At 49.0% G+C, this 19307-nt stretch overlaps 1 protein-coding gene across 5 annotated transcripts in view; it reads left to right on the top strand.

Annotated features, from left to right (window-relative positions):
- Positions 1–401: 401 nt before the first annotated feature.
- Positions 402–19307, top strand: part of ILDR2 (immunoglobulin like domain containing receptor 2) — a 35162-nt gene continuing 16256 nt past the window's right edge. For 2 of the 5 annotated variants that reach the window (XM_066990375.1, XM_066990374.1), the window contains exons 1-4: positions 1943–2066; positions 8403–8735; positions 9799–9918; positions 18369–18425. In XM_066990375.1, the coding sequence (XP_066846476.1) occupies positions 1958–2066; positions 8403–8735; positions 9799–9918; positions 18369–18425 (619 nt within the window). In that variant the 5' untranslated portion in view covers positions 1943–1957. Of the gene's footprint in view, positions 596–1942; positions 2067–8402; positions 8736–9798; positions 9919–18368; positions 18426–19307 lie in introns of those variants that run through there. The other 3 variants (XM_066990378.1, XM_066990377.1, XM_048071566.2) reach the window with 2 other exon arrangements.

Raw genomic sequence — 19307 nt, 5'->3', positions numbered from 1 at the left:
CTTTTCCAACCTTAATGGTTCCGTGATTCTGTGAAAACAAGTCGCTGTTCAGTCAGCTCTGAGCAGTTTCCACAGACTCCCACCGCCTTCTTTTACTCTCGCATGGAGTTCAGAAGTTTTAAGCACACTGCGTATACATGTGGGGCCGTGATGGTTTACTTTCAGAGCACCACCCGTCCCGTTACAAAACGATCTTCCACAGCAGCACATCTACTCGGCGGCTCCCTCGGGACAACTTCCATCCCCTTCCAACCCCGCGCTGGCCTGAAAACCTAACCCCCCCCCCCTCCCCCGACACCTCCTCCTCAGCTCCGCTCCATCGAAAATGACGGCAATTACGGCCGCGGCCCCCCGCCCGCCTCCCGGCCAGCGGCGGGGGCGGCCCCGGCGGCGGGGGAGGAGCCGAGGGGAGCCGATCCGAGCCGTGCTGAGCCGATCCGAGCCGTGCAGAGCCCAGCCGCACGGAGCCGGCCCGGGCAGCGGCTCCGCGGGCGCCCCCCGGGCCTCTCCCGCCGCCCCGCGGCATGGTGGCCGCCGGCCCGCCAGAAGATGGAGGGGCACGTCCTGGGCTGGATCGTCCTCCTGTGGCTCGCAGGTAGGCGTCCCGAAGGGCTCCCGGAGGGTTTTGGGGGGGGGGGGCTCGAGGAGGGGGAGACTGGGGGGTCTCCTCCGCCACCGGGTCGGGAGCGATCGGGGGAACTTGTCCGCCGCTGTCCCGGCTGCACAGTGCAGGAGCGAGGGGAGGGGGCTGCCATGCCCGGGCTTGGTGGGCTTGGGGTCGGCGTTGGGGTCAGGACCCGGCCTGTAGAGCAGCGGTGCCTGGCCCTTTGTGAGCCCCGAACGGGGCCGGCCCCCCCAGCGCTGCTCCCGGGGCCCCCCGGGCAGGGGGAGCACGGCGGGGCTCCGGGATGGGGAAGGGCAGGGGCTGAGCTGAGGGCAGCGAGGAGAGGAGAGGGGAGGGCAGGGGCAGCAGGGGATGGTTGTGCCCCCCGGCCGGTGCAGCAGCCGGGCGCAGGAGGCTGTGGAAAAGGCTGCAGCAGGCTGGCTTAGCCGGGGAGGCTGGCTACAGGCTCGGGGAAGAAGCAGAAGCAGTTGGATTTCACACCGCCACCGATGTATCCCACAAAAAAAAGACCTCAGGCTCTTCCCTCTTCCTCTTCAGATTTAGGATTCACAAGCAGTAAATTCGGCTTTTAGTCATAACACCTCTCTCCCACCACCCACCCACCCACCCCTTTCCTTGCTTTTTCACTCTGAGTCATCTTCAGCGCTGGTGCCTGCCTACTGCTCCCTTCCAGGGTTTCACGGCCTCATCTGGGGCTTTAGCAGCTCCCGGCTCATCTTGCCTCCCTCCCCGCCTCCCTCCCTGCCATTTGGCTGCTTCCGAATGTATCCCACTTCTGCGAGTTGGTCTGGAGTGCCAGCGCACCCACAGCTACCGCTCCTTCCCTACTCGCTGTAGTAGCGTGCCGATAAATAGCATCCAGGGACTGGTAACGGAGCGCAAGGTGTAGATAAACACATTACATTCCTCCTTCTTTTTAAAGAGCTTCGTTATCTGGACGTGTCTGGCTAAATCAGGACTTTTGCATCAAGCTAAAAGGCTGGGCTGTTGACACCTTTCTCCCTCCATTAGAGGCAGCTCGTGATTACTGGCAGCGTCCGCCCTTCAGAGCGTGCAGGGTCTGTGCGGAGCGAGGTATCGCTGCGGTAGGAAGACCTTCCAGTCTCCTCTAGTCCTGGGCTTTGGCGACAGGACTGCCTGCTGCTGCTGCTGGTGTCGACCGCAGGCAGGCAGAGGCTTCTGGCAGGCAACAGGTTAGCCGTGCGCTGAGAGATGGAGGCAGCCGGTGTCAGCTTGCTCCCCTCCAGCTGCTGCCACCCAGGGAAGGAGCAGGCGCCGCCGGCCTTTTTCGTGGCCAAGAGAAAGCAAATAAGCAAAGGTGTGTGCGTGTGAATGAGTGAGTGTGAGAGTGTGCGCGGAAAAGGGAGAGAGGCTGGCAAACATGGGTTCAAGATTTTCTCTCCCCAGTGGCTGTGCAAAGGAATGAAAGGTCTGTATCAAGGTAAGGAGCCCTAATCCTGCCGGAGCAGCGCTCTGCTCTGGGAAAGAGGAGTGGGGGCTGGGAGGTAGAGGGGCCAGGGTAGGAGACTGAGCCTGCAAGACAGGGAGGAAGCAGGGAGACAAAAGGGAGCAAGAAAGAGAGGGAGGCTCTCGCCCCCTGCTCTCCCCTCCTCCCTCCTCTAGGTGGGCTGAGAAATTTCTAATCAGCACTTGCAGTTCCTTTCCTCCCAGCAATAATGCCTCTCTGTCCTTTGTTTGTCTTTAATTTTTGGCTCTTGCATTATCTTTTGTTTGGTTTTGCATTGTGACTTCTTACTGCAAATTCAAAAAAATCCCGTGTGAAGTATGATGGGTTTGTTTCAGCTTCTCTTCTGCCCTGCTCTCCCACTTGCCTAAAGCTCGTGTTTTAATAACAGCAGCAAAAGGATGAAGAGCAGGTCATCCTTTATTCCTTCGCGTCAAGTGGTGTGGGTTGGGATATGTGCAGGACTATTTGACTCCGTCTAGAAAAAGAAAGTACAATTTGTCAAGTATCTTTAGGCCCCTCTGTAAAGCTGGTTCTCATAAACTACCAGGTGCTGCTTGACTCTGGGAAGAGTTCTCCCCTCATGTTTACCGTCATTCTTATTAATGCAGTAATTCCTAACGCATTTAAAACTAGAGGGAAGCGTTGCACTGGAGACTGAACTCTGGTTTTACCCGCAGAACAGGCAGAGCAAATTTTCTTTTCCTTTTAGGACTCAGCCTAAGCCTGGAAAGATTATGGTTAGGAGACCGTCCACATTAAAATGTGACCTCTCCCTGTGAAGTCATTTTCCTCCAGTAATTTAGCAGTCAGTGCTTGTTTGCATTCTCTGTGCAGAAGAGCCACTGCAATGCCATGGTGTAATACAAAGGTGGGTAGATTGACTACCCTGCTGTCCCATCTACAGTTTGGAAGGGCAGGCAGAAGGGGCACAATGGAGTGCTCCATGTGTGTGTTCCCTGGCTGACTGAGCAGATTCCCTGGGAAGGCAGGAAAATGGATGGTCTGTTTTATCTATCTTGATTTAAACTATTCATCTGACTTCCCTCAACTTGCTGCACCCAGCATAAGCTTAGTGTAGCTGGGAAGAAACTTTACATTTTCGTTACTTTTTGTTCCTGGGAGATCACCCTGCAGGAGGACTGGTAGTGATGGAAATCCGAATGCCATCTCAAGAACAAGTGTCATGGCTCACCGTTATAAGGCTTGGAGAGACTCTTTCCATCTCTTGCCTTAGTTCTCAGGCTTCTGGTGGTGACCGGTTGCTGAGTGATCATTCTGGAAGAGCAAGAAAGTCCAAGTCTACTGCAGTTGGTTTGCAGAGTCTGAGCTGTACCTTAATGGAGAGTTTTTGTGTCGAGGTTCTGTGCTGTGTGTGCAACACTGTGCTTTCCTGCGACTGCTTTGGTTTTGCACCTGCCCAAGTTAAGCAGTTTAGGAGCCGAAATTCTCTGTTTTGCTTTGGAGCTGTATAAAGCAGTGCCGTCCTTCCACCTCAGCTGCAGCTGACCTATTTAGGCATTGGTTTCCTGCTGGCTAAAAAAGTTGACAATTAGTGGCTATGGAGCTAAGAACACAAGTCTGGTAGCAACTAGACCAAGACACGTAATTAATTTCCCATAAACTACTCAGTCAGCTGGTGATGGCTTTTGCTGGTTAATTGCATGGACTGGGTGTAACCCAGCCTGAGTAGGCAAGAATCTGTACAACGCTATCTCAGTGATCCCACTGGATCTTCATTCACTTGCTTGCACCTCTGCATATCATCTCAGATTTCCAGTCTCAAAGCCCAGCCCTTCAACGTCCTAGGTTAGGCTTGATCCACATTTGAAAATGCGGACCGAGCGCCTGTATTCAGGGGAGGAGGGAGGAAGAATACTTAAAATTGATGTGCAGTAGCCAAGGCACAATAAAAACAGATACAGCATCCTTTTACTCATGAGTTTATTTTGTTTGGAGAAGTGATAGAGACTCCCCTAGGAGTCCCCTGCCTTTTACCTGTGAACATAAGTTTTTCTGCCAAAGCCCTTAAGTGTAGGCTAGGGGTTCAGGGCGTAAGGACTTTCTGTTCTCCCATATGCATATCTGGCACTCATACCAGTAAAGATGCATAAAATTCAGGGGTGTAATTTCAGTAGTTGCATAGCATCAGCCATGCTGTCTCAGGCAAATGGTGATGTGGGCCAAATAATAGCAAAGAAACAAGTGTGATGATGCATGCACAGATAAGGACGCCCATGCTGACCTGAAGAATAATGTGTACTGCCTTCTCTTGGACTCTTATCTTATGCAGTAGAAGGATGCAGTTTAAGACCTAGTACATTGAACTACAGTGTTTGGCTTTGTTGTTATTTATAGGGATTAGTGCTTCAGATCAACTTTATTCTATTCATAAAGGCTAGCTTAAGGCTGCGTAGGGAAGCTAAATCTTCCTGAGATTCATCTAGCCTCAGGGAGGCATGGGCTTCTCCTGTGTCTGAAGGACAACTGGAAATCAAGAACCTAAATTAGCACCTCTCAGTTGCCCTTTCTGTTTTTTTTTTTTTTTTTTTTTTATATTCGTGGAAGGTACTCAGGAAGATCAGTCTCACAAGGTTCCAATGTGCCCATATGAATACAGCCCTCTATGATCACTCCCTGGAATTTTCTTTAATCACAGCTAAAATGTATTAGGGATAGTTTGTGTGTAATGTTGATTGCATAGTTTGCATGCATAATCTGAGAATAGTTTAGGGGAAGATTCAGAGAAAAAAGGCAAATACACATTGCACGTGAGAAATAGACAAGAAGCATACGTGTGTTTCTGAAGGGTGATATTTTTTAAGCTCTTTATGTGTGCTTATGCACTCACGTACAAAAATACAGATTCCTTTTACTTTCTGAGAGTGAGGATATTTGTGCTTTTAAGATGTTCTTGATTAATATTTGCAGACTTTTTTTTCCCCTTGGGGATTTAGGAGAACAAGAAAAAAAAGTAAAATTGTCACATCGTATGACTCCCACGAGCTAGACTTCTTGTGAAAGTTCAGACATTTTGAAATTCACAATAAACAGGTTGATTCTCCAAAGTGCAAGAGTTACATTTCCGTGGTGATTTCGAAATAAGGGCTAATCTTACTCTGTCCATGTTAGTCAAAACATAGCAGAGCACAATTCAGTTTCTTTTTGGTCCTGCTTGTATTAAACTAGACAAGGAGCAACCACGTCTGCTGTCACTAAGCTTGTCGTCCTTTTTCAGATCTTTTACTGTTTTTTGGCTCCGTGATATAAACAATGCAGATTTCTGTCCAGAGGCTTCTGGTCTTTTGGCTAGTCTCTCGAAGATTTCTGAGTTCAGCGGTTTCTTCTGGAACTAGAGGAAGTCCTAAGGAGACCTCTGTAATTCATGTGCATAGACATAACTGGTAGGTGTAAAGCCACCATCTTGTCTTCAGGCAGCCTAGCATCCTCCTGGCCTTTTGGATGGCCATTGTTACAGCAGTGACACCTGACACGAATAGATTCTGACTTTTATTTTTTTTTGGCAGTGGAAATAACAGGTGTATAATTTCCCAGGTCAGCCACATATAATTATATACAATTTGACTTAAATAGATTGAGAGTTTCCACTGCTCCAGTCTCTGTCTGAGGCACTGGGTTGTTCTCAAATGTTATTTCCGGGAAAGGTCCGAAAAGAATATTTTAAAAGTTAATAAAGACCTTGGGATGGGATATAAAAGATGCCAGATAATTTTCTGTGCATCTCCCAAATGCTTTTGGAAAAAAGTCCTGTGTTTTCCCAAAAGCTGCTTACAAGTTTCTTTTCTCAATATAGACATTCACATGGGAGTGGGGTGGGGAAAGTTTGTCAGCTGAGAATTTGCTAAAGCTCAGCTAATCATTTATTAAAGCAGTGCCCGGCTTGCCAAACTCATTAATCTCATTAACAGGGAAGGAGGGCTACAGCGCACAGACAGCCGAAAGCACTGTGTTTACTGAGCGGCGTACTTCGCTCACCGGGGAAAGCTTTAAATATTCCCCGTGTCACTGTTTTGTCCCCGAAGCTGAAGTAACGTGGTGAGTCACTTGGTCAGCTCACGTCATGCGTCGACTTTGGCCGCAGACTGCGTGGGGTCAGGCAGAGCTGCTAGATGTAGGTCTGACCGGGACCCCTTCGTTTTTCAAAGTGTTTGGTATGCCTCTCAGGCTCAGATGCAGCCCGGGAGGCACGGCCCTCTGGGGAGGAGGGGATAAGACAACGTCACCAGGAGAACCGAGTGGTGACGTTCTCCCAGTGCTGTGTGCTCCCCCTGCTTCTGCCCCTTTGGCCCCGGGAGCAGGAGGCCTGGCAGAAACGTCCCAGCTGGTGCTGCTCGAGTTGTCTCTGCCTGCACCTCAGGAGCTGCCTCTCCTGTGGCAGCATCTTGCTGGGACCTCAGTTGCTTTTCATGGCACTCTGGAGAACATCAGCGTTTGGATTTGGGTCCAGGCACTTCTATCAAAACTCGTGACGCCCCCCGTGCAATTTCCATATAGTATAAGTGCTATATGCATAATGCCATGCATTCATTATATGCATAATATAGCATTCCTCTTGCAAATGCCATAGCACCCTTGTGCACTGCGAGCCTTCGCTTAGTAGTCCCCAGGGTCAGATTGTGCCTCGATCAGTAACTCTTTGTTGCTATCAGTGACTAGCTTATCTCTCTGAAATAAGCTTTCCTCCTAGCTGCTGTCCGTACGGTGTATTTATTGCCTGACTGGTGGTTGTAGGCTTTGTTGTGATTTATGCTGTGGACATTGATAACTTGTTGACATGAATGTTCAGTGTTGGTCTAAGCTTCTCACTTTGCTGTGGTTCTGACTCCTTCTCATGAGACCTTTGCCTGCTTTTGCTTTTCAGGTCTGTGGCTGTCTCCATCTTGACCCTGTCCCTTCATGCCCGCTGTTGTCGTACTGTTGGTGTACTTACTGTTCTCTCTGCGTTAAGCTCCACTGCTTTGTCTCTCTGCCCTTTTTCCCCCCATCCTAAAGACTTCCCCTGCCATTTCAGCTTCTTTTGCTAGCTTCCATCTCCTTCTCATCTCCAGCTTCTGGAATGGGTGGTTTATTTTCTGCTGACTGCATCATCAGACTGTTTCTTCTCTGCATCATTTCTTCATCTCCTGCAACCTGGCTCCAGCCCTTTGAAATTATTTTGACCTAGACTAAGACACCTTCAGCTTTTTCCAGGTGGTTCCTTGGTTATCATCTGTCTACTTCTGCTGCTTATACTTACACTAATACTTTACTATGTTTTATTCTTTTCTGATATTTGTCCTTCTCTCCTACTGCTTTCCCCCAAAGCCATGCTTTGTCCTCAATCTTGCATTCCTCCCTAAGCCTCACCTAAGCCCAGCAGTCTCTCATGATGCAGCGTAAATGTACTCTTTTGCTTTCTTCTCTTTAATATTTCCTTGCATCTTGTCCTCTTTTTCAGTGTGCAGAGCTCTGGGCCTTGGGGTGTATCATAGCTGTGCGTAGGGAGCTGCTGCCATACTGGTTCCCTTTGCCCATGTGAACTGTTGCTGTCGGGCCCCGATGTTCCTCAGCAGCAGCGAGCAGACCCCATTTACAAACTTATTCCCTCTCAGATGCCCCACTTTGCTCCTGGGCTGTTTCTGTGCCTCCACAGGCCGGCACATCCAGGCTTGGGAAAGTGTCTGTGTGTGTTTGCAGCGTTGTGTAAGTGCTGCCTGCGGTGCGGGAAGCAATGAGGGGCACGTGTGGGAGGCTTCGGACATTGTGCTGCGGGTAGGTGGAGTACCTCACTCCCCCGAGTGCTCGCTGCTGGCATTGCTTACCATCTCTTGGCTTCTCCCGAAGCTACACAAGGATGTGGCAGCAGTCCTGTATTTATTTCATTCCCATGTATCTTCTCAGAAGCCTTAATACATCAGCTCCAGGCTGCAGCTTTCCCGTCAGCTGGTAGATAAACACTACGTGTTGAGGTCCATATCCTCCGTGGGAATGTGAAAAGCTTGAGTGTTTGGGCCATTTTTCTCCACACCTCCCACATGGAGCAATTTTTCTCAGCGCTACATGCCAGCCACAGCAGGAGCTATGCGATTTGGATCTACTCTTTCTCGCATCTCTAGTTTGGCAGAGCAAGCAGCAGTGGCTGGGCAACAGGGTGCAGTGGGCAGGGCTGGCGCTGCGTGCTGCCTGGCCTTCAAAGAGGAGATGTGATGCTATAATTTTATGCACGTGGGGTGGGTGATGCTATGATAAAGTGCCATAATCTCCTCTTCAAGCAACGCCAAGGTATATGACGCTCATGTTTTTGTCTTTTAGCTGAGGTGGAAGGGTTGCAAGTCACCGTGCCCGAGAAGAAGAAGGTGGCCATGTTGTTTCAGCCTGCTCTGCTTCGCTGCCATTTCTCTACTTCTTCCACCCAACCAGCTGTGGTACAATGGAGGTATAAATCGTACTGCCAAGACCGGATGGGAGAAGCTTTGGGTATGGCGACTTCTGGTGTACAGACAATGAGCAAGAGGAACCTGGACTGGGATCCCTACCTGGACTGTGTGGACAGCAGGAGGACGGTCCGCGTCGTGGCCTCCAAGCAAGGTTCTGCCATCACTATAGGGGACTTCTATAAGGAACGAGACGTCAGCATTGTCCACGGTAACTCTCCTACCCCTGTGATGTGTGATGGGGCCTGGAACTGACCTTTGGCAATTTGGGGTACTGGAGGCTGGCAGTAATTGTTCAGTTAACTCCCTTATAAGAGTTGCCTCCCCTCCAGCAGACTTTCCTATGACAGATGTTTAGGATTCAACCAAGCAACCCTGGGCCCAAAGGTCATTTCCTTTGGTGCCGCACTTCATGCTGCTGTATGTAGGTTTCTAACCCTGCTACAGTGTTATTTTCCCTTTGATGAAAAGGAAGCTTTTTATTCCTGGCTTCTGCATATTGCTCTGTATATAGATTTTCCTTAACACAGGGGCACCAGCATGAGAGGTATAATTTCAGTCTCTATGAGCCATGTTTTTCTTCTTACAAACTCCACTGATTTTTCCAAAATAAGAGAATTATCCTACACCTCATATTTATTTAGCTCTGGACTTCACCAGCTCATCCCATTGTGAACCTAAACTCTATGCAGCTTTGGGCAGTGTGGAAGAGATTTCCACGGGGTGAAGCCAACTTGGGTGGAGACGGAGGGTGGCGGGTCCTTAAACGTTTGCTCTGGTCCGAGTCTGTGTGAGAAACCTTGCCCTGTCACATGTGCAAGGCTTCTGCTCAGCCCAGGCGACCACCTAGCCAGAAGTGGGGGCAGTCCAGGGCTCCTTGGTGAGGCAAGCGTGTGATCAGCCTTGGCGAGGGTGAGTGTTTTCCTTTGTCTCCATATGATCTCTTTGGCAGGTGACTGAAGTGCTGCAGAGGAGGTACTGCTTAATCCCTTCGTGAATGGCACAAATGTGGTGATGGGAAGGCAGAGTAATGTTAGTTATCCCTTCTGCTTTCAGTACTTGCAGAGTGAGCTTCCTCTGTGGCATTACTTGTCTTCCCATTTACAGCCAGAGTCCCACATCTGTATATTTTTTTTCGTGAATTTCTTGGTATTCAGAATAAGGTTAACCACTCATCTTCATAAGGAAATTAATTGGATTTGGGGCTTGGAGACAGACTCACTCTACCGACTGGTGTTGGAGGGAACCCCTGATTTTTCTTTTTTGCCTTTCAGATGCAGACCTTCAGATTGGGAAGCTGATGTGGGGGGACAGTGGGCTCTATTACTGCCTTATTATCACACCAGATGACGTGGAGGGCAAGAATGAAGAATCGGTGGAGCTGCTTGTACTTGGTAAGCCCTCTTGCCAGATTGAGTCTTGGGTCGATAGCTGATGTATCTTTCCTTCCGCTCTCTCTCTCTCTCTCCGCATAACCGCGCACCATATTACTATGGGTGTAAAATCTATGTAAAACAGTCCCCGCAGTACCTTCACCATTGCCTTGCACCTTGTGCAGTCATTCACACCTAGACAAAGTGGGTGGCAAATGCTGCCAAACCAGAATAGTAATGTTTACACCCACGCTGCTCACACATTAAACAGGCGTAAATGACTACAGAAAGTGCAGGGCTGGGGAAAGTCAGAACCCTTGTTTTTAAGGCGTAAAACAATAAACTTGCAGCAAAGTGAACACTTGAGATAGAGTCTTGCAAAAATAGACACTCAGAAGACATCAAATCATGTGCTTTTTGCAGTTTTTTAACCTTCCCTTGGCTCTACTTTTCTGACCTGTGGGGATGTCAAGAAGCACTGTGTTTATCTGCTTGAATGTGTCAATTTGGGATATTTTTCTGCCTGCCTAATTGTACTTGTACACTTAGAGTTACAGTTCCATGATCTCAGTCGGGTCTCAGCTGGTGCTGCCACTACAAGGACCTGTCCTCTCTGCAGTATGCACTCTTGGCTCTGTGTGTGTGTGTCTGTTAGGCTTCTCTCGTGCAGTGATTAGCTTTCAGCCCTGGCTTCCACAGTCTGCCTCTCTCCATAGGTCAAAAAATTACCCATCCCAGCTACAAGAGAAAACAGAGTGGAATTGAGCTTTCAGGGGCATTTGTTGAGTTTACCTTAACCCAACTGTAGTACCGTACTGCTCTAGAAGGGTATATTGAGGCTTTTCTAACTTACTGTAAGACCTGCTGACACCAGTGTTTGCCTGGTCAGTGTGTTTGCATGGTTTTTGAGTGTACAGATTCTGTACATCCTGTGATGTTAAAAAAAACCTTGGGTCTGTAGTGTGTAGTGATACCTGGAGGCATACAGTAGAACCTGTCTGTCAAGTGCCCTTGGTCTCAAGGCTCAGGTGAAAATTTATTTGACATTTTTATTTGGAGATGTCATCACAAAATAAATCAGATGGAGTGGCACGGGTTAGGGACAGTGCCATCTCCTCTACTCGTTCCTTCAGGTATCAGTCAGGTGGCAGACAATTGGAGAATGGGTCCCTCCAAAAAGCAGTGTCATACCCTTGTCTAAATCCACAGCATGCCTTTGTATCATCATGTGCTGGTTAAAAACAGGCCCAAGGTTGACCTGTGTTTAGTTCAAGTGAGGTTCTCTCTCTGCCCTGTGGAGCTGTAGCTGTTAGGTAGCCTCAGAGGAGCTGACTGACTCTGTGGTCGTGTACTGCTGAATTTTGTCCTTTCCTCACCTTCCTTGCCATGATTTGGTGTCTTCTCGTATCTGTATCTACAACTGCACTCAGGCACCAGTGATGATACAGTGCCATGGTAACAGGGAGAATCTGGTTTTCAGCGTGTACAGAGGACTACGTGGGGGAAAAAAAAGAAATCCCCTCCTCTGAAGCTGGCTTGGTGATGCTCCTGGCCCTGGTTTGTGGTGGTCATGTCGGGAGGAAACATCACTTAGGCTGTGTTATCTTGACCACATCTGCTTTTCTGTTCACTACAGCCCGTGGGTCTGACCTTGCACTTTGTGCAGTGCTCCGCTAAGTTTGGCAGCAGCATGAAAACATACTTATCGTGGGCATACTTTGTTCTGCCTCATGCTGTTTGGTGCAGCTTGTGTGTATTTCTTTTCCTGGGTAATGTGTACAGAGGCAACATTCCAGCTTTTGGAGTGAGTCCAGGTTACCTAATCATCTTCCTTCCTTTCTTCCTCTTCCCACCTAAGACTTCTCCTTCTGCCTGTGCTGGTATTTTTTCTCTCTTTACCTCTCCCAGTGATGGCTAGAGGAGGCAGGGGAGGAGGAGGAGGAGGCAGCCATTGGTGAAAATACCATTTCTTAATATTCTGGCATCTTCTGGGACATTTTTTATTTCATATCATCGTTCTCCCAGATATTAGTGACTTGCAGGGAGACACTGAATACAAATGTAGATCTGAGCACTTCAGCAGTCCTAGGGGACACATGGTAAGAGATTGCTGTTTGCTGCTCTTTGAGTGGAACCCAGGTTCCTTGTGAGAGGGGTTGGAGCATCAGAGAGAGAGTGTCTGCAAGAGATACTGCCATTCCCACGGCACATTGCTGTTTGCTCTGTGCTGTCTTTCAGATGCAATTTACATTGCTTGTTTTGGGGCTGCTGCATATTAATGCCAAGATATAAAGCTGTATTTAGGTTAGAGAAAGATGCTGCTTCTCAGGACAGCTTAGTGTCACTTAGAAACCTTGGAAGGTCTGAGAGGCAAAAATGGTAGGTGCCTAGTAGTGTCAATACATGAACAGAAACTTACTTAGCTGAAAGTAGAGGATCCTGCTTTTGCACAGTGAATCACAACATTAACATTGTGGTCAAAAGCTGCTTTGTCACAACTTGAAATAAATTACAGTGTTCCTTTTTTGTTTTCTTAGGGAAATAATCACAGAGACTTCTGGCTCTATTTGCAGTTTACCGATGGGGTCTAAGTAGCCAGTCTGCCTAGGTCATGGTGGGATTACATGTTGAGTTTTGTTGCCTCAGTGTGTCACATTAGCACACACAGAGACTGGGCAACTGCAGGTAGCTGCAGAGAATTTCACGTGTTGTCTTTATTTCAGGCCTATTTCAGAAAAGCACATAAGCATTTATGTACATCCATTCATGCCCAGCAAAGCTGACAGGATTTATAAAGCATACCTGATGTTAACCATGTGTTTTGCTGAAGAGACCCTTCAGTAGGTTTTGCTTATCAGGGTCTTTAACCCTTGCTAAGGAAATCGGTGCAGGCAAGGGAAGAGAGATGGTAACCTCTGTGCCTCGGAAGCACAGAAAGAGAGTGAATCCAGAAAAGGAAAGGAGAGAATTTCAATTTAAAAATATTATTACATTTTTATCAAATATTTGTGTTCTGATTTGGCATCTCTTAACAGGGTCTAGCATGCTAGAAAATGTATGAACTCCACTTCTGCTGCATCAGGGTTAATGCAGGGCTTAGAAATTGCACAACAGGAATCATCTGAGGCTTGCTACACTTGTATTTTACTAGAATTTTAGAACTCTTTGCTGGCATGACATCTGGGCTAGTGAATCCATTTGCAACTTCATACTTGTTTTTTTTTTTTTTTAGAACTGATGTATGATTGAACCAAAAAGGCTGAATCCTAAATTTAAGAAAGTCTACATTTATATCTTAGTAGGTAGCAGCGGAGTGACCTGGTTCTAGAAACACACACACAGTGCTATTAATCAAATTGTTATTCATAGCGCCTATGAATGCTTTTTGTATGAGAACATCCGTGGGCTTTAATAAAGTCATTCAGTGCCGCATTTCCTTCATTGTTGAAGGAAACTGCGAGTGCATCAGCGCAGTGGATGCAGGGTACCTGGAGTAACCATTGAATCAGGAGTGCAGGGCGGTGTCAGGAGATACCCTGTCCTAGCTTCATGTGACCCAGCTCACACTGAGAAGCTGTCTAGCTTAATTGCACAGCATTGCGTATAACCTAGTAAGCCTTTCTGGAAGCCAGAGTTTGCTAATCAGCTGCGGGGTCCTGTGAAAGCAGCTATACCACTCTCTTCCGAGGCTGTTAACATCTGGAGGGCAATGGCTATAGGTGTAGGCAGGCACAGATGGCTACCCTGAAACGCATAGGTCTGTGCAGGCTCAGGAACGTTTGCTTGACAGGATCGTGCATTGCTTAGACATGCTTCAAGACACAGTGGCTTCATTCCCAAGAACATGTCGAGTTCCTGGATGAGGCAGGAAAGTGATCTGCTAATCCTGGATGAGGCAGGAAAGTGATCTACTAATCCTGGTTGTTGGTTTCATGCTTTGGTTAGTGAGCCATGTGCTTTGCCAGACAGCTCTTGCCTACTTTTTCTCCATCCGATTCGGCAGCCAATACTCCATAAATGATGTATTAGTGAAATATTATAAGTAATCTTTCAGATGCTTCAGTTTCTATCGTTATTGTGTTTTAAACAACAAAAATTAGCACATTGGTTTTTCTTAATTTCTGAAACTGACACTTACCTGATAGGTAAACCAAGATCTTCGGTAATTTATATTACTAGCCAATATTGATACAAGTCTAAACCCCAAATTTTTCAAGTGTAATACCCATAGGTAGGAATGAAGGCAGACACACGTACACACAGCACATTGTACAGTAACTAATGTACTAATGGAGATGTGCGTTGGCTTTCAGAGAGGATAAGTCTCTCCTGGGACATGTGTGTATGGCAAGGAGTGCTAATAAGATGGCTCTTACTCAGCAAAATGACTCAATACCTGGGATAAATAAAGGGAGGTTCGGAGTCTCCTGCTTGCCAGGAGAGACTGCATTATAAAAGTTGATGTGGTTTCAGAGATGGGAAAGTTCTTGGCAAAATCTTCCCGTCCAAGATGACAATTTTGGGATTCGCTGCGTTTTGCTGAGAGGCTGCCAGCAGCATCGGAGCCAGCACTTGGTCGCAGCGGGTGGCGGGGATGGCAGCGCTGTCGGCCACGTGCTGGGGACGAGAGGGCCAGATCTCCGCCGGGACGTGTCCGCGAGCAGCGTCCCAGCGAGGGCTCTCCGACCTTGAGCTGCGCCTCCGCAACCGAAGGCGGGTAGCGCCAGCGGGTGAAGGAAGCGACGGGCGTGGGAGCCTCCGCTGAGAAATCTGGCAGAGGCCTGGAGGCCAGGAAGGCCGCTGGCCTCCCCCCAGCCCCGGCACGCACGTCCTCCGTCGTCCTCCGTCCTCCTTGGGCGTCCTGTGTTGACTGCTCTGCTGCCCTGCCCCGCACCGCTGCGCTGCCTCCTTTGTCGTCGCGGTCCAATCCCGCTCGTCCCAGGCCAGGCCGCTCCTGGCTCTTTATTTCACGCCACTTACAAGTGCTACTTGTTGCCAAGGTTTTTTTTTTTTTTTTTTTTTTTTTTACCCCTCTTTTCCTCAGTATTTGCCAGCGACAGCCACACGCTGCTCACAAAGGAGGCTGGCGTGATTAGAAGACCTCCGTTACCAAGGCAGCCATGGCAACAGCCTCCTCGGAGGTCTTTGTTGCCTGATAAAACTTTGATCTCCGAGAAGGGCTGCTGCTGTTTCTCCCTCCGACTGAAAGAGGGAAGAGAAGGATGGGAAGAAAGGATAAAGTTTACAGGGCCCTACTCGCTGTGGAGCCCTGCTCTCCCAATAAATCTCGCAGCAGCTTCCCTGGAAAAGCGGCGGGTTTACAGGCGCCACGCTTCCTCCCCGGTGCTTCCCAGCCTCCCCTCGGGGCAGCGTCCCGTGCCAGCGGCCTCTGGCCGAGGCATGGCTTGGCACATTTCTCCACCTCTGAGGAAGAAATTGTTCCCTCTGCAGCTGCTGCCTCCCATGGGCCCTGCTGCTGCAGGTGGTTTCCAACAGGGACACCAATTCAACAGTTATTCCTGTATTTACCCAATATTTATGGCATTTAATGCAGTCGCCAGTGTTTACCATGTTCCTGTATTTACCCAATTGCTATGTTCCTGACTGCACCTACACCTACTTTATTCCTGCCGTAGCTTCTTTTTCAGCTGTACCACTTACCCTAATTATTTTCGTGTCTTTTCTCTGCAGACTCTTGCTAAGTAGCTGCTTGATTCCTGCTTCTCCTTGAGCCGCTGCTGTTTGTGCCCTCGCGCTGCCACCCGCCTTCCTCTTGTGTATCGACTTCTCTCCCCGCGTGCCCCCCTGTATCTCCACACCATCGGGACCTGCTCTGCACCCCCTCAGCTCTTCCTTCACCCCTTTCTCCTCCACCTTTTCCACTGTGCTCCTCCACCACAGCCCAGGGGCTGGGGGGCTGCCTCCCACCTCGGGTTTGGCCAAGGCCTGGGGCACGAGGGGTGCCTGCTGTGGGGGAGCGCAGCCTCAAGTGTGGTGGGAATAGAGATGGGAACGTGTCCCAGATCCGTGCTGGGACGAGGACATGCTCCTGGCTCGATCAGAGCTTCCTGGATGACCCTGGTAAATGGGGCCGTCCTCTATATCCTCTATTCCCTCTTGAATCCCTTTGGGGGCTCAAGGGCGGGAGCTTGCGCAGAGGACACGGAGCCCTTGCGGATGGGGGGCAGCGCTGCAGCTTGGCACCACAGTCTGCTCCTGGGTGTTTCGGCTCCACTTGTCTATGCTGGTGGAGGAGGAAGGTCGGCCTCTGCACGTGGCACCTGATGGAGCCTCCCGCCTCGTCCCTGTGGTCAGGCCTGGCCTCACCCGCCTGGACCTGGCAGCAGGGAGAAGGATTAATGGGGAATTAATTTGGGACAGGGATGGGGACAGAGCCCCCAGTTGTCTTTGTAACCAAAATTGTCACAGCGCTGCTGTTTTTGAGGGATGCTGCTGCTTACCCCTTGAACGTTCGGTTCCTCCTGGGGATCATGAGGCCTCAGCACATGCAAGGGTCGAGGCTTTTCGGGTAGGTTCATAACAAAGCAGGCAGCTTCTTGGACTAGCAAGGTGGAGATTCTGCTCTGCATGGCTGTCACTGCCTCACCTCTGCCATCCCAAACCCCATTAGCTCTTTACCTCCAGCTGTTTGGCCACTGACATCTGCTGTCGGGCAAGGACTGCACACAAGCTTGCGTGGAGGTGTAATATGTGGGAGACAGGCTGCGTGCCCGTTTCTGCCTGTATGCTCTGTGAGCGTGTGGCCCACACGTGCACTCTTCACAGGCAGGCACGAAGGCCTATGCAAGAATTGCATATTGTTTGTGCATGCTGAGAAAATAGAGATTATATTTAATGTGCATATGGAACATAATGTAAATCTGGTATATCTTGACACAAGGCGTACATTTGGAGCCCACTTGTGACACCCAAGACTTACCCTGTGCGTGTTATGTGCATGCCCATATCTAGAGAGCAGAGAGTACGTGTGTTTTCATTGAACAAGCATTTAGACACTTGATCCTTCCAGCAAATGGACTACCAATGTCGTGAAACTCTTTGTATATGCAGATGAAAATATTGCAGTAGACGGATGGCAGGAGTCCTATCTCAAAGTAGTAAATGAAGAACAATTACCTGAACTGTGTCATTTGCTAAGGCTTCGGGAGCACCTTTTGGTGGTGTTACAGTGAGCACTAGACAGCTTTGATGAGTTGCAACTGGTTGCAAAGCACTGCCTGTATTCAGAGGATGTTCATTATGGCTCCAGCAGGCATCCTGGTGGATTTTTGATCTCTGCAGAAGCTCAGCTGAAGCACTGAGAAAAACAGAGTGGCAATCTCTTTTATTATAACACACTTCAAGGACAGGCTTGAGGCTGAGGAAATTGGGGCCCAATTCATCATTGTGTCTGAGCTCTGCTCGGTGCAGGACCTGGAGGACACGTGGGGTAGCTTTCAACTGCCGTTTACACTGGCTAACCCTCAGCTGCATCAGCTAAGGTCCAGCCACAATGCATGCCTCTCTAGAGCACAGCTCTCCTACCTTATAGTGCGTCCTAAAAAAACTGAGCACGATCCCAGTGCTATTGAAAAGAGCACAAAGCACAACTGCACACAGTCCTGTTCTGCCAATGCACAAGTGCATGTGAATTATAGCTGAACACTGTGTAGGATGTTTGCTGTGTATTAGAATTATCCCAGACACACAGTGCCAAAACAAATAGGCACCAAGCTGCCTTTGAGCTTGGATTTTGTTTGTATTCAGTTCTAAATTAAAAGTCAAATTCTTGTTTATGTTTTTTTTTTCTTTTCCTTTTGCAAAATGATTCTGTGAAATTGTACATGAGCCCTTCCCTGGTTGGTTTGCTTCACTTGAGAGTTGGCTTTATATCATACAGTCTCACCAAGCTGCTCGTGCATCTGGAAAGAAGTGGCACATACTCACAGTTGTGCTTTCCTGGGGCTGTCTCTGGAGCTGCAGAGCCCCACGTGGAGGGCACGACCTGTGACTGTTCAATGCATGTGGCTGTCAAGGGCCTTGGGTTAAAGATGTTGCACATCCTTTCAAACTACATCAGTACGTTTTTAAAGTAAACCAAATCCTTCTATTGGAGGGATGTTGTGTGTTTCCAGGAGTTTTTTTGCATGTGTAGAGCATAACTCCAGAAAGATACTACCTTTTAATCACGCTAAGGGGACCCCCCTCTACTTGTCATTTTGTGCCTAAATCAGAGAAGCTCTGTTCCCCCCAAGCTCTGCTGAGGAAGAGAGAAATTGATAAAATGCAAGGACAGAGAAATGGCAGAGGTGCTGAGGCAGACACCAGTCATTGAGCATGATGAGATCTGTGGTTGCCAGGAGTGCGAGTGGGCTGATGAGGAAGGGGACTGGAAGCTAAGGCAGGGGCTGGGAAGTGTGTTTTTCTTGCAGTAACCTCTCTCCTTCTTCTCCTCCTTCTGTCTTTTCTAGGCAGGACAGGGCTGCTTGCTGATCTCTTGCCCAGTTTTGCTGTGGAGATTATGCCAGGTATTCAGCCATTTCATCCTTTAATTATGCAGTCGTCTGTCATCTTGTCTGTTTATCCCTCTGCAGCATCTTTTATGTGGTGTACGTTTTACTCTTATGTGTACTTTATCTGGTGAAGAAAAGAAAAAAGCCTATTGCTTACTGGAAATGCATGTTGGGTTGAGAACTGAGAGCTGATGCTGGGACTGGGGGAGGAGTGGCCATGCTGGGAGGCGACTTACAGAAATGGTTAATGCCATGCCAGGGTCAGCGTGAGAGCAGAAATGCCAGCGCTGTTCAGAAGAAGTTTCGTATCAAGCTCTCAGCGAGAACAAAGGCAACGCTGCTCCAGCCTGTGGAGACCTCAGCAGCCTCGTGTGCCCATATGGCCCCGTACGTCATCCTCTCTCCTGCACCAGTAACTTCCCCTCCCTGGGCTCTGTGCTGCAGGCACTGTTACAGCCATCGCCCCAGATGGCAGCGCAGGAAGTGCTAGAAATAGAGCACTGGCTAGCAACCCGGCGGTGGCACGGGCCCTCTCGTGCCGTGTGTCCTGGGCATTATCCTAGGTAACTCCAGGTGGCTGGACCGGCTATGAGGGATCTCTGCCTGTGACAACTCCCTTGCTAGCCAAACTAATGAGAGCCACCAACTGGGGCACTCCTTAAAGAGGAAACAGACTGCAACACGTTGTCCTTGAAAGGGAAGAGCTGTGGGAACATTTAGCCCTAGAGTCATGATCATCCCCTGACAGTGCCCAGGAAGGCATTCTTTCACACTTCTCTGCAGAAATACATCTCCATATAAATGTGTGAAGCTATTTTCAAAGCTGTCCCAGAGATGCAAATGGAGAGAAGGCAGACACTCCTCCACCTCCAGTGAAACCCAGAGCTCCCTGGAAGC

The sequence above is a fragment of the Anser cygnoides genome, chromosome 1 (genome assembly GCF_040182565.1).
Source record: "Anser cygnoides isolate HZ-2024a breed goose chromosome 1, Taihu_goose_T2T_genome, whole genome shotgun sequence".
In the NCBI taxonomy this organism is placed as follows: domain Eukaryota; kingdom Metazoa; phylum Chordata; class Aves; order Anseriformes; family Anatidae; genus Anser; species Anser cygnoides.
The sequence above is the reverse complement of the archived record's forward strand: the minus strand, read 5'-3'. Positions and strand labels throughout refer to the sequence as shown.